General features: G+C 46.2%; 1 protein-coding gene across 1 annotated transcript in view; it reads left to right on the top strand.

The window, feature by feature from the left end:
- ATP6V1C2 (ATPase H+ transporting V1 subunit C2) overlaps nt 1-25,188 on the top strand; it is a 117,643-nt gene that overhangs the window by 63,884 nt on the left and 28,571 nt on the right. The window contains exons 5-10 of the mRNA XM_063919499.1: nt 7,369-7,463; nt 10,543-10,634; nt 12,564-12,662; nt 15,549-15,617; nt 17,374-17,466; nt 18,313-18,406. Of these exons, the coding sequence (XP_063775569.1) occupies nt 7,369-7,463; nt 10,543-10,634; nt 12,564-12,662; nt 15,549-15,617; nt 17,374-17,466; nt 18,313-18,406 (542 nt within the window). The remainder of the gene's footprint in view (nt 1-7,368; nt 7,464-10,542; nt 10,635-12,563; nt 12,663-15,548; nt 15,618-17,373; nt 17,467-18,312; nt 18,407-25,188) is intronic.

The following is a 25,188-nucleotide window of genomic DNA, read 5'->3' as shown; positions in this document are numbered from 1 at the left end:
CGGGGTGAGAACTATGGGACTGGACCACTCACTGTTAGATTCCTCTATGACTCCAAGTTCTAACATGGTTTTAACTTCTTTAGAAACAGCTTCTCGCTGAGCTTCAGGAATCCTATATGGCTTTAAATGGACCCTGACCCCTGGTTCTGTGACAATGTCATGTTTTATTATGGTCGTTCGGCCAGGCAGCTCTGAAAATATCTCCCTATTTTGGATGAGAAATTCTTTAACCTGATTGTTCTGATCAGCTGATAATGTCTCTGACACCTTTACTGCGGGAAGCAACCGAGGTGAAGACACCGAAGGGCAAGGCTCTGCTGACAGAGACAACCTATCTTACCAGGGTTTGATTAAGTTAACATGGTAGATTTGTTCGGGTTTTCTCTTTCCCGGCTGGTATACTTTGTAATTAACCTCATTCACTTTTTCCCTAATCTCAAATGGACCCTGCCATTTAGCTAGGAATTTGCTTTCCACAGTGGGTACCAAAACAAGAACTTTATCTCCAGGAGCAAATTCCCGTATCTTGGCACTCCGGTTATATACCCTCTGTTGAGCACTTTGGGCCTGTTACATGTGCTCTCTGACAATAGGTACCACGGCTGCAATCCTATCCTGCATTTGTGTTACATGTTCAATAACGCTTCTATAAGGAGTGGGCTGTCCTTCCCATGTCTCTTTGGCAATGTCCAACAGCCCTCTGGGGTGTCTACCATACAACAAATCAAATGGAGAAAACCCCGTAGAGGACTGAGGAACTTCTCTGATGGCCATTAACAAGTAGGGCAACAAACAATCCCAGTTTTTCCCATCTCTATCAACAACCTTTTTTAACATACTTTTTAATGTTTTATTAAACCTTTCCACCAACCCGTCAGTTTGGGGATGGTAGATGGACGTCCTGAGGTGAGTGACCTTAAATAATTTGCACAATTCTTTCATGATCCTTGACATAAATGGAGTACCTTGGTCAGTCAAAATTTCTTTTGGTATTCCCACTCTACTAAAAACCTGCACCAGCTCCCTAGCTATCGCCTTGGTTGTGATAGTGCGTAAAGGGACAGCCTCAGGATATCGAGTGGCATAGTCTATTATTACCAGGATATACTGATGGCCCCCGAGCGGACTTTAACAAGGGCCCCACGAGATCCATGGCTATTCTGTCAAATGGGACCTCTATAATAGGCATGGGAACTAGTGGGTTCCTGAAATGGGGTCTAGGGGCATGATACTGGCATTCAGGACAGGAAGAACAATATTCAGACACTTCTTTATAAACCCCTGGCCAAAAGAACCTTTGTAAAACTCTTTCAGTGGTTTTTTCTGCCCCTAAATGTCCTGCTGTAATGTGACTATGAGCAAAATCTAGTACCGTTCTCCGATAAGGCTGGGGAACTACCAGCTGTTCCACCACATCCTCACCCCTTTTGACAATGTGGTACAAGAGCTCATTACAGATGGCCATGTGGGGATACGTAACCCTGTCACCTGGTACCACAGGTTCCCCATTAACAATCTTAACATTCTCTCTAGCCTTTATTAAGGTAGGATCCTTTAACTGTTCAGACGCAAACAGATCCTTCTTTACCTCCAGGTCAGGCACGCTTTCAGTTCTAACTACTGTGTCTCTGTTTCCAGCAAGAGGGCCCTCACTGGACTCCCCATCTGTCACTTCCCCAGCCAAACTAGCAAAAGGCAAAGGGTCAGAAAGTTCCGAAGACACACGTACATCCATAAAATCACCGTGATTATCAACTGGCTCTTTACTTCTCACATCGGTTGATAAACGTGATTCCCACAGTTTCCAAAAATGAGGAAAATCCCTCCCTATTATGGCCTCATGCACCAAGGTGGGGACCAGTCGTACTTTAACAATTGCTGACCCTCAACAAGTTTCTATATTCACTTCAGCAGTGACATAATGTTGGGTATCCCCATGTATGCAAGTTACCCCAATAGGTATTTGCTGGACCTTTAAGGGGTTCACTAACCCAGCTTTCATGAGGGTAACTAAACTTCCTGAATCTAGCAAGGCCTCTACCCGGTTACCCTCTAAGAACACGTCACACATTTGTTTTTCCAGCTCAGGTGAAGGTACCACAGTACAGGCTAACCTAGCAAAGAAAGACATTCTGCGACATTCAAAGGCAGCATCACATTGCATGGGTTCTTGCGTGACTGGGCAATTGGCAATAACATGACCTGGTATACCACACCTAAAACATTTAACCACACGATTATCAACCCGTTTGGGCAGCATAGACCTTTCTAGCCCCATTGGCCTGTCTCCGGGGCCAGTGTTTACAGTCTCTCCAGCCTTGCATTCTCTTAACCGCCCAGCAACGTTTTCCCACGGAACAGTTTTACCAGTCTTTACGGAAGGGCGCTGTCGAGGATCTATGGGTTGCTGGGTGGTCATCAGTAGTTCCTCTGCCGCCAAATACCTCTCTACCATGTCCACTAATTGGTCAGCAGTATCCGGGTTTCCATGGCTCACCCACTTGCGCAGGACCACGGGCAAAGATCTCAAATAGCGGTCCATGACGACTCTTTCAACCATCTGGGGACCAGTTAATGTCTCTGGCTGTAACCATTTTTTTGTTAGCTGAATAAGGTCGTGCATCTGGGAGCGAGAAGGCTTCTCCATGGCGTACACCCAACGGTGCACCCGTTGTGCTGATACTGACAGCGTGACTCCCAGGCGGGTCAGGATCTCAGTCTTTAGTTTATCATAGTCCCAAGCCTCAGCAGGGCTTAAAGTACGCTTTTTGGGGCTCACCTGACAGAAAAGGTGCCAGCAGACTGGCCTACTGTGCTTTCGGCCAGTTCTCACGCTTGGCAGTCCTTTCAAACGTGGTCAGGTAGGCCTCCACATCATCAGCCTCTGTCATTTTCTGCAGGAAGTGATTGGCCCATATAGAACTAGAGCTGGTCGGAAAACTGATGGCCACATCTCCAATCCAGGCTGCAAGGCTCTGCACCACTTCTGTTAAGGCCTCTCTATCCTGACGCTGTTGCCTGTAAAGTTCGTCAATAGCCACCTGCTGCTGTCTCCTATTTTCCTCCATTGCCACCTGTTGCTGTCTGTTGGCCTCCTGCTGTAGTCTCCAATTTTCCTCCATTGCCACCTGCTGCTGTTTCCTATTTTCCTCCATTGCCACCTGCTGCTGTCTGTTGGCCTCCTGCTGAGCCGCTGTAGCTTGCAGCAAGGCTTTAAGCAGTTCCTCCATGTCGACAGATTTTTCAGGCGGCTTTGTAGCTGCTTTCACCCAGGACATATATCAAATCCTCAGGGATGAGTCTCAGCAACTTAACACTGGGCTGTATCTGCATAAACCACCATTTTCTGCAGGCCTCATAAAGCTGCTGCTTTCACTTATGCGCAGAACGGAGTGCTCGCATTCTCCACCAAGTTGTAACACTGTAGGGGAACCGGACCCCGTTTCTTGGGGTAGATGGCAGCAGGCAGCAGCTGAGAAATCATACAAGTCCAGTTTTTATGGTGCAACTGGCCACAACCAGTTTTATTAAACAGAAAATAAAACAAACATCAAAAGAAAATACCTTGCCTGTCCGGCACTAACTAAACACAAGATGTTCCTAACTGTCTCTAAACAAAAACACAGAGTTTTTCAGTCAACACTGAATGGCTCACTTGTGTAAGGAAGCTTATTTCTCTCACAGAGAACTTGCAGTCTTCCCAGGCAGTCTGCACACACTAATCAGGTTAGGAGCCCTATAAGGCTCTTGCACAGCTGAAAGCCCTGATTAGCCCTCTGTGAGGCCAAAGATCCGAACTGGGCCCAATGTCTGGAACTCGCCTTATCTCTCTCTCTCTCAGGGCCCTTATCCAGCTTTTCCAGCAAACTGAAAAGGTTCTAACAAAACAAAAGCATTTTCCTAGAAGTTTTCATTTTCTAAAACATGTAAGACAAGAACCTGGGACAAACATACCTGCCCTCAAACACTATTCCAGTGTTCTTGTTACAATATACACAATTCACTAACTAAACCCTCATCATTTATTCATTTATTCATTGATGTTGTGAGGATAAGTGAGCTCATTTTGGTGAGTGCTGAACTTTTTGTTTCTATATTTTTGAGTCGGTGGCCATGGGCTACATGCACCCCACCCTATTAGTGGCGAGTGCGGATACTGCACCCCGCTTCTGGGGGGGCGAGTGCTGTGGTTTTCTATTTGTTGGTATATTTCAGGGTTAATCCTTGGTTAACTCATTAACTGTGGCCACAAACTTTGTTCATGCACCCCAATTATCTTAAACCTGTGTCAGCTGCCCTTTAGTAATTTATCAGCCAGTGTCAGGTGACTAGTGTACCTTTTAAAAGCCATGCAGTTCATGGCAGGTACACCTTACACCAAGTGGGCATATTTGCAGTTGTATTATGTGATACAGTTGCCAGGTTTTAATTTTTATGATTTTGTGATAGTGTAGGACCTGCATGAAGGTGGGGTACCTTGGCGAGCGGTATGCAGGCTTCTGTGCATTGGCCAAATCACTAACTAAACCCCCATCATTTATTAATTTATTCATTGATGTTGTGAGGATAAGTGAGCTCATTTTGGTGAGTGCTGAACTTTTTGTTTCTATATATATATACATATATATATATATATATATTGGTGCCATCCGGAAAAATCCTATATATAACAAGCCCAGCAGCGGCGGCACTCACGGGTCTTACTCACAGTCAGTAAAGTGCATAAAGTGCATTTATTTCATCACTCAGTGTCCCGGGACACTGAGTGATGAAATAAATGCACTTTACTGACTGTGAGTAAGACCCGTGTGTGCCGCCGCTGCTGGGCTTGTTATATATATATATATATATATATATATTCATATTCATTCATTCCAGTGACGCTGCTAGGTGCAGAAATGTAATCTGGTGCTGCTGGAGAGCCGGGATCCTGGGGCCTGGAGGAGGTGCATCAAGGCTATGAGGAGCGGCCGTGGGAGCGTCCTCGGGAGCCATAGTTACATCCACCTCCTGTGTTCCTTCACATGACTTGATGTTACATGTGTCAGCATGGGGGAAGCGCTGAGACACTATGTGGTACAGCCTGATGGTGGCGGTTGCACCTGATTAGATCTGCAGCAGCAGGCAGCGCAGTGTTAAATGAGGAGGCCACATACAAAGACATCCTACGTTTTTTTGCTAGATGAATTCAGTGGTGCCCTCCACTGTCTCGCTGTCCTAGCCACGGGCCGCAGTGTCCCGCGGTGGGGTGGGGGGGGGGGGGCAGTTGGGAGGCTCCTGTCACAGAGCAGCAGTGGGGGGCATGGGGCATGCCAGCAGCTCACAGTGCGTGAAATGCGCGCATGGCTCACGATAGCATAGTGACGTGAAATGGGGGCATGGCTCATGATAGCGGCTTTACCGCGAGGTCGCACCCCTTTTTCTGATGCCACACCCCCTTTTTCCGATGGGCGTGGCTATGCAGGGAGTCCCTCTTTCTACCTCCCAAAAGTTGGGAGGTATGTAACTGTCATTTTTCAAACCCAGCCTGTAACATGGAAGTTAGGAGGTGATTGACTGGTACTTTATCTCCATCCACTTTATCATTTCACCAGGCTTAATAAATCTGCCCCAAGATCCAGGTCCTGGCCCCCCTTCCGTGATGTTATGATGTCACAGGTGCAGGAGGGGGAGGGGCACTGGTGCCCTGCTACGGCACTGATTTAAAGCATTATGGGGATGTAGATTTAACAATATGAAATGGGGAGGGGCCAGTGTCTCACTAAAAAACTATAATTGTGATATTACAATACAGAGTTTACAAAAGAAGTGATATTTACTTTATTTGTGGAGAAACAATTATCCCATTCTTCATTCACAGTGACATTCACAGTTGGTCCCCTGTCACTGGCTGTTCTTATGTCCCAGCCTCTTTGTATGAATGAAACCTTTCAATCTCAAATAGCCTATGTTGGTTTTCTGAGAATTATTGTTTGCTACACGTGTCCTGGGCCTGAGTGTTTAGTAAGAGTATAGAGGGGTAACACCGTGTGACATCATTTGCAATAAGGGGCACTACTGTGTGACGTAACGTTAATACGGGGCACTACTGTGCGGTGCAGTGTAAGTAAGGTTGCACTACTGACTGCGCTGTGTGGCATAATTTGAATTGGGTGTACTGTTGTGTGTTCCTGCTCCTTCTCCATGAGACCATACCTTTTTTGGCCATGTGTTGAAGGTGTGTGCTGTTCCTAATTAGCATAATGGGTGGGGTTGGGAGGGGGGGGGGGGGGGTCGCCAATGTGCTTTTTGGCACAGGGCACCAAAATGCCTAGTTACAGCTCTGGGGAGAATATACATAATGCTATTTCTTTATCACAATACATTTTGTCAAATGGAGATACTATTCCTTGCTCACAGAAAACACTTGTGTTGCCTATAGTAGTGGAAGCTTAGAAGAGAGAATTTATTGCCAATTATCTGGTATATGACAGTGACCACTAGATGGAGCTCACATCAGATATAAATTATACTGAAGGCAGTTATCAGTTACATTACAGTATACAGAGTAGAAATATTGGAAGGCAGTTCAGACTCAGTTTTCCTAATGTTTTCAACAATGGTAAAAATTATCCCTTACACTCGGAATAGAATACTGCACACTTGGTGGTTGATTCTGAGTCAGAAACCTGAGACCACTTTTCTGCCTGGCCGTGGATGTCTGTATACTATGTTATGGTAATGTTAGACTCCCCCTTTGTACATTATAATAAATATGCATGCGACTGCCTGGGAAAGCCTATCTCGCTCACTGTTCATATGTCTGCTACTGTCAACGCCAGTATCTGACTTTGGGGGTTCCCCCCCTTCAGTGTCCCCTGCAGTGCAACATGGTGTTGCCCATTAGTGTGCTTTTTTGCTTTGCTAACAAACCAGAATAAGGCCCTTACACCAGTCCCATGCTGGCTGCAAAAGATCCAGGTAAAACAAACATTCCATCTCGTCCACACGCTGCTAATGACCATGGAAATCATCCAATGCGCCACCCACTCTGCCGCTGACACTCCCATGAGGCGGAAGAGTTCCAGGCCCAGTTATTACCACCAGGGACGTGCAGTGAGGTAAATGGCAGTCTGCATGTGGATACCTGATCTGGTGAATGTACAAAAGCCAATTTCTCTCTATGGTATATACACAGTATGCTGTAATCCGCAAGATCTGTACGCATTGCAGCTTGCGTGTGGCTCAGGATCAGCCCCTTGGCCTCAGCACCCATTGGTGTCTTTCTTGCCCAGGAGCTGCATGACGAAGCTGTCTCCTGCTGCTCATATAATGCATCGCTATATCTTGCCTTTTGCACGCCTGATTTATGTTTTTTGCTTATCGCAGTTGATCTTATCAGTTATTTATCCCGTTTTGAGTGGGACATGGCTAAATACCCCGTGAAGCAATCACTGATCAACATAACAGATTCTCTGACCAAGGTGAGGATGAGGAGATTATGTGTTATTTCATCATTTACATCAATTTTGCACATAAATATATTTAATATGGATTCAGTATGATTTACCGGTGGGCAGGATGCCGGCTGTCCATTTCCCGGTAGCAGTATCCCGCCCACCAGAATGCCGGCAGCGGGGCGAGCGCAAAGAGTCCCCTTGCATGTCAGATCACTGCACTAGCCATGCTGCGGGTTCAGTGGCTCGCTGCATTCATCGCACGAGTGGGAATAGTCCTGTTTTGCCGGGATTCTGGCTGGCGGCATTGTTGGCTGTCGGGAGTCCAGCGTCGACATCCTGACTGCCGGGTTCCAACAGCCGGCAAATTGAACGGATCCCATTTAATATAACACCATGTCTGGCCCCTTTCTAAAAATGTAGACAGGTGTCCCATGTAATATGCAGCAGCAATGGCCGAATTATCACCGTTCTGCATCTGAGGATGCGGATGGGATGTGATAAAATCGACCCAATCTGCACTGCGATAAATTGATTATATCTCATGGATGTATCAATTATTGCATGAAGGGACAGAGCTTGTAAAAAATACCCCAATGTCCTGCTGCACATGCGCCGCCACTGTAGATATCACTGCTACTGCCACCGCCAGGTTAAACACCCCCCTCCCCCATGTTGCGACTACCCCCCGCCCCTCCGCCCCGGGGATCATAGTCACCAAACCCAGGGATTGGTGGACGGAGTTCATGGAGGGCTGCTGGTTGTTGACCATTACAGGGACTGGGCAGAAGCCACAGTTGACCATCACAGGGACTGGGTAGAAGCCACAGCTGACCATTAGAGGGATATGGCAGAAGCCACAGTTGACCATTGCAGGGATTGGGAGGAATCCACAGTTGACCATTACAGGGATTGGTCAGAAGCTACAGTTGACCATTACAGAGATTGGGCAGAAGACACAGTTGACCATTATAGGGATAGGGCAGAAGCCGCTGTTGACCATTAAAGGGATTGGGCAGAAACCACAGGTGACCATTACAGGGATAGGGCAGAAGCCACAGTTGACCATTACAGGGACTGGGCAGAAGCCACAGTTGACCATAAGAGGGATTAGGCAGAAGCTGCAGTTGACCATTAGAGGGATAGGGCAGAAGCCACTGTTGACCATTACAGGGATTGGGAGGAATTCACAGTTGACCATTACAGGGATTGGTCAGAAGATGCAGTTGACCATTACAGAGATTGGGCAGAAGACACATTTGACCATTACAGGGATTGGGCAGAAGCCTCAGTTGACTATTATAGGTAATGGGGTAAACTGCAGTTGACTATTACAGGGATTGGGCTGAAGCCACAGTTGACCATTAGAGGGATAGGGCAGAAGCTACAATTGACCATTGCAGGGATAGGGCAGAATTTACAGTTGACCATTGCAGGAATTGGGCAGAAGCCACAGTTCATCATTACAGGGATTGGGCAGAAGTTGCAGTTGACTATTACAGGGATTGGGCAGAAGCCACAGTTGAACATTAGAGGGATTGGGCAGAAGCCACAGTTGACCATTACAGGGATTGGGAGGAAGCCACAGTTGACCATTACAGGGATTGAGAGGAAGCCACAGTTGACCATTACAGGGATTGGGCAGAAGACGCAGTTGACCATTACAGGGATTGGGCAGAAGCCGCAGTTGACCATTGCAGGGATAGGGCAGAAGGACCATTGCAGGTATTGGGCAGAAGCCTCAGTTGACCATTACAGGTATTGGGGGAAGTTGCAGTTGACCATTACAGAGATTGGGCAGAAGACGCATCTGATCATTACAGGGATTGGGCAGAAGCCTCAGTTGACCATTAGAGGGATAGGGCAGAAGCTACATTTGACCATTACTGGGATTAGGCAGAAGCTGCAGTTGACCATTGCAGGGAGAGGGCAGAAGCCACAGTTGATCATTACAGGGATTGGGCAGAAGCTACAGTTGACCATTAAAGTGATTGGGCAGAAACCACAGTTGACCATTACTGGGATTAGGCAGAAGCTGCAGTTGACCATTGCAGTGATACGGCAGAAGCTACAGTTGATCATTACAGGGATTGGGCACAAGCCACAGTTGCCCATTACAGGGATAGGGCTGAAGCCACAGTTGACCATTGCAGGGATTGGGCAGAAGCCACAGTTGATCATTACAGGAATTGGGCAGAAGCTGCATTTGACCATTACAGGGATTGGGCAGAATCTACTGTTGACCATTAAAGTGACTGGGCAGAAGCCACAGTTGACCATTACTGGGATCAGGCAGAAGCTGCAGTTGACCATTGCAGGGATAGGGCAGAAGCTACAGTTGACCATTGCAGGGATTGGGCAGAAGCCACAGTTGATCATTACAGGGATTGGGCAGAAGCTACAGTTGACCATTAAAGTGATTGGGCAGAAACCACAGTTGACCATTACTGGGATTAGGCAGAAGCTGCAGTTGACCATTGCAGTGATACGGCAGAAGCTACAGTTGACCATTACAGGGATTGGGCACAAGCCACAGTTGCCCATTACAGGGATAGGGCTGAAGCCACAGTTGACCATTGCAGGGATTGGGCAGAAGCCACAGTTGATCATTACAGGAATTGGGCAGAAGCTGCATTTGACCATTACAGGGATTGGGCAGAATCTACTGTTGACCATTAAAGTGACTGGGCAGAAGCCACAGTTGACCATTACTGGGATCAGGCAGAAGCTGCAGTTGACCATTGCAGGGATAGGGCAGAAGCTACAGTTGACCATTACAGGGATTGGGCATAAGCCACAGTTGCCCATTACAGGGATAGGGCAGGAGCCACAGTTGTCCATTACAGGGATAGGGCTGAAGCCACAGTTGACCATTACAGGGATTGGTCTGAAGCTGCAGTTGATTTTGACATTTACATAAATTTAAAAGATAAATATATTACAAAATAGTTATAGAGAATATTACTATTATTTAGTAAACATCTTATTGGTCTTTTAAGGAATAACGCCACTCAAAGCTTAACGTGTAGTGATGCCTTGAGCTGGTATGACGGTAAGACTGCTTTCTAATAAGTATACTGAAGTATGTATTTCCTTTCTATTGTAGCAAATGACACAAATAGAGACCGACCTAAAGTCAAGAGCTCAGACATACAACAACATCAAAAGCAATCTTCATAGCTTGGAGAGGAAAACGGCGTACGTATAGATGTTTATGCTTTGCATGCGTTTGAGTGTATATTTGTCATTGGTAACAAAGGGGGTAATTCCAAGTTGATCGCAGCAGGAAATTTTTTAGCAGTTGCGCAAAACCATGTGCATTGCAGGGGAGGCAGATATAACATGTGCAGAGAGAGTTAGATTTGGGTGGGTTATTTCGTTTCTGTGCAGGGTAAATACTGGCTGCTTTATTTTTACACTGCAATTTAGATTGCAGATTGAACTCACCACACCTAAATCTAACTCTCTCTGCACATGTTATATCTGCCTCCCCTGCAGTGCTCATGGTTTTGCCCAACTGCTAAAAAATTTCCTGCTGCGATCAACTTGGAATTACCCCCAATATTCATAATTAGATGGAAATTATAGTAGGGAGGGACAGAGGACGCTCCTTCTATACAGGAAGTGGCAGCACTGCTTATTTTTAGCTATTGATGATACAGACGTAGATTAAACGAGCCATTATATTAATAATCACACACATTACCAGATGGAAATACATTTCATTTGGTAATGTGGATTTGGATTTTAAATTAATAGATATGATCTTTTTCTATCTATCTATCTATCTATCTATCTATCTATCTATCTATCTATCTATCTATCTATCTATCTGTCTGTCTGTCTGTCTGTCTGTCTGTCTGTCTGTCTCTTTTAATTTAGAAAACTGCAACTTTATTGCATCATGAAATTCAGGCATACTAGACAATTGGGCCCTTTTATAAAAATGAGTAGGGAAGCTGTTAAGGCCCATACACACTGGGCAATTTTGAGCTGAAAGCAGGTCACTTTTGGTGTGTTGAGCTGCTTTCAGCTCAAAGCCGCCCAGTGTGTATGCCCCGGCAATGAGCGGTGAGCGCTGATGCGTGCTCCCGCTTCATCGCTGGAGGCCGGCGTTCATCTACTGGTGTTACCAGTAGATGAACGGCATGGTGAGCGGCTTTCCATAGTGTCCTGCTATGGAAAGCCGCTCACCCCGCTGACATCGCTGGGCAGGGGGGAAAAACGCACAGTGTGTATGCACTGAGCGCTTTTCAGCCCAGCGATGTCAGCAATCATCGCTGTTCATACACACTGGGCAAAAACGCCAAGTGTGTATGGACCTTTACATTGCTCAGATCAACCAATCGGATCCTAGATATCTCTCTTGTAACTCCGATTGGTTCTATGGATAATACTACAGCTCCTGTACTAGTTTTACATATACCCCAATATGTGTTAGGTCACAAGCCACCAGTATACAGATCCTAGGGGGTCATTCCGACCTGATTGTAGCTGTGCTAAATTTAGCACAGCTATGATCACTTACACTTACATGCGGGGGGACGCCCAGCACAGGGCTAGTCCGCCCCGCATGTCTGGCCGCCCTCCTTCCCGCACAAGTGGAAAAGTATCGCACAGCGGCGATGCTTTTGTACTTGAAGAGTAACTCTCAGCCAGTGCAGCTCCTGCGGCTGGCCGGGAGTTACTCGTCGCTGGCCGAGTCGCAGCGTCTGCGTGTGACGTCACACAGCTGCTGCGGCCTGCCCCCTGCACGGTCCGGCCACGCCTGCGTTGGCCGGACCGCGCCCACAAAACGGCCGCTGTGCCACGCCCTACCGCTCAACGACCGCCTCTGCCTGTCAATCAGAGGCGATCGCTAGGCAACGACAGCCGTCAGCCATATGCAGGCGCACTGCGGGGCCGGCACATGCACAGTTTTGATTTGATCGCTGCGCTGCTATGAACTGCGAGCAGCGAGCGATCAGGTCAGAATGACCCCCCATGCCTGTAATAGTTTACCACATACTGATATCTAAATCCTGGGAATCGTTTCCAAATGGCTGCTTTAATTAATGTAGGTAAATGTTCTTATGTAAATAGCCACATTCTCCTTTCATACGGATTCATTTCTCCCTTATTCCACAGGGGCAACCTCCTCACCAGGACCTTGGCTGACATTGTTAATAAAGAAGACTTTGTTTTGAACTCAGAATATCTCATTACACTTTTAGTGGTTGTTCCAAAGTAAGATTGGTTTAATATGTTGCTGCTGCTATTATTGATTGTGTTGTTGACTGTGGAGAGCCAGTAGGTGCAGCTTATGGGGGCTATTTACAAAGGGAAAGCACAGGACAAAAACTCTGAAACTTTTTTTTTGGGCCTACTGTTGCTCTGTGCTAAGCACAGTACACACACTACCATGTACGGGATCCAGTCAGGATCCCGGCAGTCGGAATCCCAACACCACTCAGAATGTCAACTCCGGCACCCCTAATAGGGTCACGAACCAGGTGCTGTAATTCCGACCGCTGGGGTCCCAAATGATCGTCTGCCGGGCTGCAGGACAGGTATGCCATGAGGGAGGGGCCTTTCTGGGAGGGTTAGGCTGCAAGGAGCTGGGGTAAATTTAGGCTGCAGGAGTTTAGGCACTCCTAGGGAGGATTAATGTTATGCTTTGGGGGAGAGGGGAGGTGTTGGGGGGAGTCGGGATTCTGAACATTTACATCCCAACCCCTTTACCATTTTTTTTATTATTATTCAACTATGTAAAGTAGGGGTGGCCATCTACCATCAATGGTATCCTCCCGTTGGTTTTACCATCGTTGGGGGCAGTCTCATGGTAATAGCCCATTCACCTTCTAAATTGCGCATGTTTGGCCGCTGTTTCTGTTTGCTTGCGCACGCACAGCACTGAAGCATTGATAGCTAGCCAGTCACTGGGAAACTTTTCTGTAAAGAAGGAGCAAAGAAGCTTGGAACATTAAAACCTTTTCATTGGATCTATTGAAATACCAAATGTACACGACTATTGAAGTAGGCGTTACAGTGACCCCTCTCAGATAAAGGGCACTCTTCCATGGGTGTCCAGGCAGCTTTCCTGTTGCCTACTTAGGGGTCTATTCAATGCATGTCGGATTCCTTTCCGACGGATTTGCAGTGAAATCCGACAGGATTTGGCCGTTCTTGACAATGTCAATCTGACTTTTTAAAGTCGGATTGACATTGTCGAAAACGCAACTAAAAGCTGTCAGATTTGGCCGCAAATCAGACAAAACACGTGGATCCGTGGCTAATCCACGGATCCATGTGTTTTCCGACAAGTCGGATTTGCCGACCTGACAGAAAAATGGCAGCACCATTGAATAGGTTGAATCACGATTTGACCTAAAAAAGCCGGATACTACCGACAAGACGGCAGTTCAGACTATAATTGAATACACCCCATAGGATGGAGATAGCATATTTCCAGCACACAGCGTCTTTATAGCTCAATTATCACCATTTCTCTGTCACATCTGCTGTCAGGAACAACTAACTACTATGGACACAAAGAAAGATTGCAGACTAAGTTTTCTTTTCATGTATTATTATTATTATTATTATTATTATTATTATTATTATTATTATGTATCTGGCTTGTTCCCTTCCACCAGAAACAATGTGCAAAGTGCCATGTTTGTGTATATACTTATAGATGATAGTTTTGCTTGAAAAAGCCGTCAAGATAGTGCAAAGTGGGATTTGGTGCTGTGCTCAGCTAGACTACCCCAATATAATCCACCCCTGAGATCTCCTAATTGCTATACCATGCTTTACTACTTTCTAATACAATGAAAACAATAAAAATGGCATTAAAAAATAAAGAAGAACAAAAAAACCCCCCCAGAATACAGGAAGTATTTTATTTTGCACACCATATTAAGGCTTATACTGGCAGCACTGTGGCGTAGTGGTTAGCATTATTTCCTCACAATTCCTGACCAAGGACCCTATTCAGTACAGATTGCAAATTCTGCTAAAAAGCAGAATTTGCAATCCGTTCTTTCACATGCTGCGGGGCCGCCCATCGCAGGGCAAGGCCGCCCAGCATGCTACCCGCTGCCCACCAACTGGCTGCGACAGCAGGACTGGCAACCAGCCTGGCTGCACCGGCAGGAGTCCCAACGCCACTTTATAGATCAGAGAGGCTGCGTGTGACTTCACGCAGTCGCCCCCAAAACACAGTTGACACGCCCCCGTTTTCCCCGCACCGCCCCCGCAATGGTCAGCAAACGCCTTGCGCCCACCCCGTGAACGCCTCTACCTGTCAAACAGAGGCATTCACAGTTAATGTGACCTGAACGCATTAACTGCACTTGCATGCGCAGGACGGGACCTGCATGTGCACGCTGCAGCCCCATCTCAAAAATTGCGGTCGCATCACGCTTCCGATGTGACCTGAATAAGACCCCAAGTCCCTATCAGTGTGGAGTTTGTATGCTCTCCACGTGTTTGCATTGGGATCCTCTGTATGCTCCAGTTTCCAAAAATAAATGTTATTAAATATGAGTACTAGACCTTATGTACAAATTGAACTTTTCTGAGTGTAGTATCTTACGTGGGAGACAGATAATGTACCAGTCAGCTAGTCAGTTTACAGGCTGTATTTGAGGGATGCAGGTAAGTTCCCGACGGTCGGGATCCCATCAGTCAGAATACCGACGCTGGGATACCGACCGCTGACAATGCCGACAGCCGGAATCCCGGCCAACAGGGGCTATTCCCAGTCATGGGTGTCCACGACACCCATAGTGTGGGCATAGAACCTGGGGCGAGCGCAGCAAGCGACTGAGCCCGCAAGGGGACTCTTTGCGCTTGCCCCGCTGCCGGCATACTGACGGCTGGGATGCCATTGTTGGTATACTGACGGCTGGCATCCCAGCCACCGGTATATCATACTGAACCCGTATTTGAAAACTGATAGAAGCTGATTTGTTGGTACTTTATCTCTCTCCACTTTGTCTCCAAGGTTTGATACATCTCCCGTTAATGATTTGTTAAGCCCTGGACATTCTAGCAATACACTAAAGCGAGACGCAGACTATTATCTGTGTGTCCTTAGCATTAATTGTATTTTCCTGTGCTTTGCAGGACAAGCTATGCTGCATGGCAAAAAACCTACGAATCACTGTCTGATATGGTGGTACCTCGCTCAACCAAGTAAGTCGGAACAATCTGCACTTATCTCAGTTAGCCAGGAGACTTGGAGGCAGAATGTTCCTGACCAAAGGGTGCACCCCAGGGTGGGATGTGGTCCGATTACGCCCAGTGGATGCAGTCTCCAAGACAGTCAAGATAAATGTTTGTGTGATGGGGTTGGGGGTTAATTGTTGAGCCCTAATCATATACAGATTATACATATTGTAAGTAAAACACGGTTTTGCTATTAAAGTTACCAGATGGCACTCTGTTGGATGGGTTCCCCTTGTAGTCATGTCATTTGAGAAAAATGGACAGTGGACTGTGGACCTGAGGGTGGATTTGGAATATAATGACAATAGATTAATTTGAATCTCATAGTAGTTATTCTTTAAGCTACAAGAGCTCACACTTGTGCTGTATCTGGGTATGGACAAAGGTTACTGAAGGGCTGCTGCAATAACATAGTAACGGTATCCGGACTCCAGGTCGACAGCAAAAAGGTCGACACACCTTAGGTCGACGCCAGTTGGTCGACACACCTTAGGTCGACATGGAAAAAGGTTGACATGGACAAAAGGTCGACAGGGACAAGGTCGACATGGAAAAAGGTCGACATGAGTTTTTCACGATTTTCTGAGTCCCAGACCCCATAGTAACATAACATAGTAATTGAGGTTGAATAGAGACAAATTGCCCATCGTGTTCAACCTGTATTAAGTTGTGATGAACCTACATACTTGCTGAATAATGCTTTATGACTAGTTAGCTCATGTTACCCACAGATTAACCACATTGATATTTTAAGTATTATAACCTTGGATATCATTTTCATTCAGAAATGTATCCATTCCTTTTTAAAATCCATTTACAGAGTCCGCCATTACTACCTTCCCTGGCAGGGAATTCCACATCCTGATTGCCCTAACAGTGAAGAACCCTTTCCTCCGTCGCGTTCGGAACTTTCTCTTCTCCAGTCGCAGCGAGTGCCCACGTGTCCTAAACTGTGTTCTTTTAATAAATAGTTCCTCTGATAACTCTTTGTGATGTCCCTTTACATATTTGAAGATATAATAATGTCTCCTCTTAGGCGCCTCTTTTCTAGTGTATACATATTCAGCCTAGTAAGTCTTTCCTTATAATCCAGTCCCTCTAGCTCTTTAATCAAGTTAGTAGCTCGCCTTTGAACCCTTTCGAGTTCACCGATGTCTTTTTTATAATATGGTGCCCAAAACTGAACACAATATTCCAGGTGCGGACGTACCAATGCCTTATACAGCGGCAGGATTACATCCGAGTCCCTTGTCTCAATTCCCCTTTTTATGCACGCTAGCACCTTACTTGCCTTCTTTACTGCGTTTTGACATTGTGTATGGTTATTAAGCCTATTATCAATGAATACCCCCAAATCTTTTTCCAACTCTGTTTCCCCTAGGTGTTCCCCATTTAATATGTAGGATGCAAGTTTGTTTTTAGTCACAAAATGCATAACCTTGCATTTGTCTGTATTGAACCTCATTTTCCATTTAGACGCCCAGAATTCAAGTTTAGATAGATCATTCTGCAAGGACTCCCCATCCAATTCTCAATTAATTACCTTACACAATTTAGTATCATCTGCAAGGATTGACACTGTGCTTTCCAGGCCTATTTCTAGGTCATTGATAAATATGTTGAACATTGATAAATATGTGACAGCCAGGACACAGGTTGGGTCAGCGGGGATTAGCAAGTCTCGCCCTGTTGTTCATTGTCCTGTCTCTTATTTTTTTTGGAGGTTGGTGGCAGAGGACACAGAAGGAGGTTTGTTTACAGTCACCATCTTCCGAAAAGTGATTGATGAATTTAAAGCGAAGGCTCGAGAAAACAAGTGAGATGTGTGATTGTTATGATCAGTTTTGCCCATGGGAACGGCCAGCACAGGGGTATTTGCGGCATTGTACAGCGTCATGTTTACCTTTATATTGATTTCAAAGGATTTCACAATGAAACATCTGGATTAAAGCAGAGGCACACCAAGCACATTCTGATTTATCCAGGTCATAACTGGGGAAACCATGCTGGCAATTCTGCTTCACACAAATGGTGCCTAAAGTGTACACAATGTATAATGTATTAATGATTCAGGAAACAATGGGGCACAGTAGAGAAGGCAAGCTACGGGGCCAATAATCGGAAACAAATGGGATGGGCGCTACAATTGAGTAATCCACTAATAGCAGCTGCTACAAGGAGAGTCACTCCTTGAACGTAAACATATACAAACACAATCTAGCAGCACTGTAATCACACTGGCTATTAAAACAAAATAATACATAGGGTCTTATTCAGGTTTGTTAGCAAACCCAAAAAGCTAGCAATTGTGCAAAACCATGTGCACTGCAGAGGGGACAGATGTAACATGTGCAGAGAGAGTGTGTACAGGTGATTGCGTGCTCCTGTGGTTGCTAGCGACGGACACTAGGTTTGATGCACATCAAACCAAGCGATATCGCTAGCATCCTATAGTATGCTAAAGAAGGACGGAACATGATCGTTCCGTGCTTCATTAAAGTCGCTCAAAAGTGTACACACAATCTGGGCTGACTGCATTCGTTCCTATGGTGGAAAGAATACCCGTCGCTCCAGTGTTCACCCAGCTTAAGATCAGACTGTGCTGCAATATTAAGTGATTGTTTACTTTTATTTGTCCATAATAATATCCCTGCACTTCCAGGTTCATTGTACGGGAGTTTTTGTATAATGAGAAAGAGCTTCAGTCGGAGAAGGATGAGCTCATTAAGCTGGAGGCGGATAAGAAGCAGCAGTATGTAAGTCTTTCATGTGAACCAGGGGCGTCAGAACGTTTTTTGGTTGGGGGGGCCAGGATAAAATCTCAGTTTGGCGCCCCTAGCTCCTGGCCACATAAGAAGCAGCTGGGAGTGGCTGCTTGCACAAATTACACCTGGTAGTTCCGCTTATACACATTATGCCAGATAGAGCCCATTACACACATTATGCCAGGTAGAGCCGCTTGTACACATTACACCCGGTAGAGCCGCTTGTACACATTACGCCTGCTAGAGCCCCTATACACATTACGCCTGCTAGAGCCCCTATACACATTATGCCAGGTAGAGCCCATTATAAATATTATGCCGGATACAGCCCCTTGTACACATTATGCCTAGTAGATCCCATTACACACATTACGCCTGGTAGAGCAGCGCTTACACATTACGCCTGGTAGAGCCGCTTGTACACATTACGCCTGGTAGAGCAGTGTTTACACATTACGCCTGGTAGAGCCGCTTGTACACATTACGCCTGGTAGAGCAGTGTTTACACATTACGTCTGGTAGAGCCGCTTGTACACATTATGCCTGGTAGAGCCGCTTGTACACATTACGCCTGGTAGAGCCGCTTGTACACATTACGCCTGGTAGAGCCGCTTGTACACATTACGCCTGGTAGAGCAGTGTTCACACATTACGTCTGGTAGAGCCGCTTGTACACATTATGCCTGGTAGAGCCGCTTGTACACATTACGCCTGGTAGAGCCGCTTGTACACATTACGCCTGGTAGAGCCGCTTGTACACATTACGCCTGGTAGAGCAGTGTTTACACATTACATCTGGTAGAGCCGCTTGTACACATTACGCCTGGTAGACCCGCTTGTAGTACACATTATGCCTGGTAGAGCCCATTATACATATTACGTCGGATATAGCCCATTACACATATTACATGGAGAAGGACAGAGGTACAGATGGCATAGGGAGCAGAGGTAAAGAGGGGGGAAAGGGGGGGGGGGGTGGAGTATCAGACACAGACAGAGGGGATAGAGTCATGGATGGGATATACAGACTGTACAGTATACAGGAAAGTGAGCAGAGGAACTAATGGGAAAGAGGACTGAGGCATTGAAAGGGGAGGAGTAAAGGAACAGTTGGAGGGGCACATGGGGACACAGGGGAAAGAGGCACAGATGGGGACATAGGGGGAAGTGGCAGATATAAGGATATAGGGGAAAGAGGCACACATGGGGACATAGAGGAAAGAGGCACAGATGGGGATATAGGGGAAAGAGGCACACATGGAGATATAGGGAAAGAGGAACATAGGGGAAAGAGGTAGACATGTGGACATAAAAGAATCACACCTGGGAATCTTGTGAGAGCCTCTATCCAGTCCAGCCAGGGGATGCAGGGGGAGAACGGAGGAGCAGGAGGAGACCTGGGGACGGGGCTACATGCAGATGAATGAGGAGAGGAAGTTCAGCTTGTCAGGAGATCTAAACATTCTCCTGCGAGGCTGCTACTCCAGAGTGAGGGGGGCATACAACCCCCATGCCGGTAACTACAGTCTGCATATAATGATATAGTGCTGGAGAGGGGGGCCGCTGGCATTAATAATCCCAGCTCCGAGCTGCTGCTCCTTTCCCAGATGCATGTCTGCAGCCGAGAACATCAGGGGCCCCTGTAGACCCCCCTATCTATTGCTTAGTCTTCAGTCCCACTCTCAGCTGTACGGCGCTGTCTGCGAGGGGAGACCCAGCCAGGGGATCGCGGTGAAGTGCTCCCTCCTCCACTGCTGTAGCATGCCACATCCTGTCAGCAGTGTGACAGGCGCAGCAAGCAGCGGAGCGGGGAGAGCGGCTTTCCAGGCAGGCGTCTCCCTGCATCGCGAACCACGCTGAGTGGCTAGCGCCGGCTCTGCTGCTGGTTAAGTGCTGCTGTAATAGCAGCGGTTCTGGACACACTGCTGCTAATACAGCAGCACGGGCAGCGCTGAAGCTAGCGGCTGCACAGGCGTCTGGGTGGATGGCGCCTCTCTCAAGTTTTGCCACCCCTAATCCAACTCCCCTGATGTGAAACCCTAGTGTATTGCTCAGTGACAGCTGTAACGTTAGATTTTGATCTATGTCCTACTCCTCCATTCAGGTCTTATTAATTGCCCCAAACCCCTAAAGGGCCCTACACATTGAGCGATCGCCGCCGAGCTGCCCGTCGGCGGATACGGCCGATGGGCGACCCGGCGGTGGGAGGCAGTGACGGGGGAATGAAGTTTCTTCACTCCCCCCATCACCCGGCTCCATAGAAGTGCAGGCAAATATGGACAAGAATATGGACAAGATCATCCATATTGGCCTGCATGCACAGCCGATGGGGCACCAGCGATGAATGAGCGCGGGGCCGCACATCATTCATCGCTGGAGCCTCCACACTCAAAGATATGAACGGTATCTCGTTCATTAATGAACGAGATCGTTCATATCTTTGAATATTATCACCCAGTGTGTAGGGCCTATTAGTTTATACCCACAGAATACCTCACTAGTCACAGCAGCAGGCAGGGAAAGGGGAAATAGATCACATGAACAGGTATAGATGGGATGCATGGTAGGATTGCAATCAGTAGTCATATAACACCTAGTGTGACGGAGAAGTTGCAGCTGGAAGTTAGCCCATGGCAAGTAATGTAAAATGGATATACTGTAGTTTGTACAATCAGACAGGGTGGTCACATTATTAAACAATGATTAGCTCAGTCAGATACAGTCAGCTGACCCAGAATACATCCGCCTTCTGCCTAAACTGTACAAAGAAGGGCAACTAAATTGGTGCATGGCCTACATCACAAAGCATTCCCAGAAAGACCGATTAAAACATTTAAAGATTAATAAGTCATCAGGTCCTGAGGGTATTTACCCAAGGGCTCTAATGGAGCTTCACTCTGAACTTGCAAAACCACTATTTTTGATCTTTAAGGATTCAGTAATATCAGGTTTGGTTCCCAAAGACTGGCGTATAGCGGAAGTAGTGCCTATATTCAAAAAGGGAAGTAAAGCTGAACCAGGTAATTATAGACCAGTTAGTCTTACATCTATAGTGGGGAAAGTATTGGAAGGTATTCTAAGAGATAGTATTCAGAAGTTCCTTGAAGTCAATAAGGTCATTAAAAGGAATCAACATGGGTTTATGAAGGACAGATCCTGTCAAACCAACTTACTTGGGCCCTCATTCCGAGTTGATCGCTCGCAAGGCGAATTTAGCAGAGTTGCTCACGCTAAGCCTACGCCTACTGGGAGTGTATCTTAGCTTCTTAAAATTGCGACCGATGTATTCGCAATATTGCGATTACAAACTACTTAGCAGTTTCAGAGTAGCTTCAGACTTACTCGGCATCTGCGATCAGTTCAGTGCTTGTCGTTCCTGGTTTGACGTCATAAACACACCCAGCGTTCGCCCAGACACTCCTCCGTTTCTCCGGCCACTCCTGCGTTTTTTCCGGAAACGGTAGCGTTTTTATCCACACGCCCCGAAAACGCCGTGTTTCCGCCCAGTAACACCCATTTCCTGTCAATCACACTACGATCGCCGGAGCGAAGAAAAAGCCGTGAGTAAAAATACTATCTTCATTGTAAAATTACTTGGCGCAGTCGCAGTGCGATTATTGCGCATGCGTACTAAGCGGAATTTCACTGCGATGCAATGAAAATTACCGAGCGAACGACTCGGAATGAGGGCCTTGGCTTTTATGAAACAGTAAGCGCAAACCTAGATCAGGGTAAAGAGGTGGATGTAATGTTTTTAGATTTTGCCAAAGCATTCGACACTGTACCACACATGAGACATCTACAAGCTACAAGAATCAATGCTAGGAAGCACAATATGCACTTGGGTCAAAAACTGGTTAGATAATAGGGAGCAGCGCGTTGTGGTTAATGGATCTTTTTCAACTTGGACAGAAGTGCTAAGTGGTGTGCCGCAAGGCTCAGTATTAGAACAGCTATTGTTCAATATTTTCATTAACGACCTAACAGAAGGTCTAGAGAGCATGGTGTCAATTTTTGCAGATGATACCAAATTGTGTAAAGTTATAAATGCGGAGGGGGATGCTGAGTCGCTTCAGAACGACTTAGTTAAATTAGAAGCTTGGGCAGCGAAATGGAGAATGCGCTTCAATACAGACAAGTGTAAGGTAATGCACTGTTGTAACAAGAACAAAAATAACACCTACCTACTAAATGGGGTAAAATTAGGGGATTCTGTACTGGAAAAGGACTTAGGTGTCCTCATAGATAGCAAACTAAGCAGTAGTACCCAAAGTAGGACTGCAGCAAAAAAGGCTAATAAGATATTAGCATGCATAAAACGGGGAATTGATGCTAGGGACGAGAGTATTATACTCCCGTTATATAAATCACTTGTGAGGCCACACCTTGAATACTGTGTACAATTCTGGGCACCTTACTACAAAAAGGATATCCTGGAGCTAGAAAAGGTTCAAAGGCGGGCGACCAAACTAATTAAGGGTATGCAGACGCTGGTATACGAGGAAAGGCTTGCAAGACTAGGCATGTTTACACTGGAAAAGAGGAGATTAAGAGGGGACATGATCAACATTTACAAATATATAAGGGGACATTATACAGATCTTGCGCAGGACCTGTCTTTGGTTAGATCAACACAGAGAACTCGTGGACACTCGCTCAGGTTAGAGGAGAGGAGATTCCGCACAATACGGCGTAAAGGCTTTTTTACGGTAAGGACGATACGTGTTTGGACTTCCCTGCCTGAGGGAGTTGTAATGGCAGACTCAGTCAACACCTTTAAGAATGGGTTAGATTTATTCCTAATGGATAAGGATATCCAGGGTTACGGGGCATAGTCACGCACTATGGTTATTATAAAAAAGAGGGGTAAAACGTAACGGCAGTCATCAACTTCAGTCAAAATTTTCTACAAAATAATCGTGCATAGGAGACCACAAATAGGTTGAACTCGATGGACAATTGTCTTTTTTCAACCTTAGATACTATGTTACTATGTATGACTAAAAAATCTCAATATGTATAGTTTGGAGCAGAGAAGGGAAAGAGGGGACATGATAGAAACTTTCAAATATATCAAGGGTTTTTACAAAGTCCAGGAGGGAAACATTCTCCATATGAAGAGAAGCAATAGGACACGAGGACATGCACTGAGACTGGAGGGGGGAGGTTCAGGGGAAATTTGCGGAAAAATGACTTCACAGAAATGGTAGTCGACAAGTGGAATTGCCTCCAATTAGAGGTGGTAGAGGCTAAGACAGTAGAGCAATTTAAACATACATGGGATATACATAAGGATATCCTTACAAAGAAATAAGGATCAAATAAGGTTTGAAATAAAAATATGGTAAAAAAAAAAAGAGGCAGACCAGATGGGCCAAGTGGTTCTTATCTGCTGTCAAATTCTGTTTCAATAAACTACAGCTCTCTACACTCAATAAGAGAATGCCAAACCCACCTAATACCCTAACCTAGCTCCACATGCAGCCGAAACACATATACCTGTCAGCCTCCACCAATTCACCATGTGCTAATAGTCTGATCTTGCATTCCTACTTTATTACCCAACATACTTGGCTGAAATGTAGGAGTGATAAAGAATAGAGCAGTGGTTCTCAACCTCAGTCCTCAAGTACCCCCAACAGTTCATGTTTTCCAGGTCTCCGCACAGGATTGCAAGCAAAGTAATTTGCTCCACCTATGGGACTTTTATAATGTGTCAGTGAGTAATGAATAGAGATGAGCGCCTGAAATTTTTCGGGTTTTGTGTTTTGGTTTTGGGTTCGGTTCCGCGGCCGTGTTTTGGGTTCGAACGCGTTTTGGCAAAACCTCACCGAATTTTTTTTGTCGGATTCGGGTGTGTTTTGGATTCGGGTGTTTTTTTCAAAAAACACTAAAAAACAGCTTAAATCATAGAATTTGGGGGTCATTTTGATCCCAAAGTATTATTAACCTCAAAAACCATAATTTACACTCATTTTCAGTCTATTCTGAATACCTCACACCTCACAATATTATTTTTAGTCCTAAAATTTGCACCGAGGTCGCTGTGTGAGTAAGATAAGCGACCCTAGTGGCCGACACAAACACCGGGCCCATCTAGGAGTGGCACTGCAGTGTCACGCAGGATGTCCCTTCCAAAAAACCCTCCCCAAACAGCACATGACGCAAAGAAAAAAAGAGGCGCAATGAGGTAGCTGTGTGAGTAAGATTAGCGACCCTAGTGGCCGACACAAACACCGGGCCCATCTAGGAGTGGCACTGCAGTGTCACGCAGGATGGCCCTTCCAAAAAACCCTCCCCAAACAGCACATGACGCAAAGAAAAAAAGAGGCGCAATGAGGTAGCTGTGTGAGTAAGATTAGCGAACCTAGTGGCCGACACAAACACCTGGCCCATCTAGGAGTGGCACTGCAGTGTCACGCAGGATGTCCCTTCCAAAAAACCCTCCCCAAACAGCACATGACGCAAAGAAAAAAAGAGGCGCAATGAGGTAGCTGTGTGAGTAAGATTAGCGACCCTAGTGGCCGACACAAACACCGGGCCCATCTAGGAGTGGCACTGCAGTGTCACGCAGGATGTCCCTTCCAAAAAACCCTCCCCAAACAGCACATGACGCAAAGAAAAAAAGAGGCGCAATGAGGTAGCTGACTGTGTGAGTAAGATTAGCGACCCTAGTGGCCGACACAAACACCGGGCCCATTTAGGAGTGGCACTGCAGTGTCACGCAGGATGTCCCTTCCAAAAAACCCTCCCCAATCAGCACATGATGCAAA

Source organism: Pseudophryne corroboree, chromosome 4 (genome assembly GCF_028390025.1).
Source record: "Pseudophryne corroboree isolate aPseCor3 chromosome 4, aPseCor3.hap2, whole genome shotgun sequence".
Taxonomy (NCBI): domain Eukaryota; kingdom Metazoa; phylum Chordata; class Amphibia; order Anura; family Myobatrachidae; genus Pseudophryne; species Pseudophryne corroboree.
Note: the sequence above shows the minus strand (reverse complement) of the source record. Positions and strands in the feature narration are given on the sequence as shown.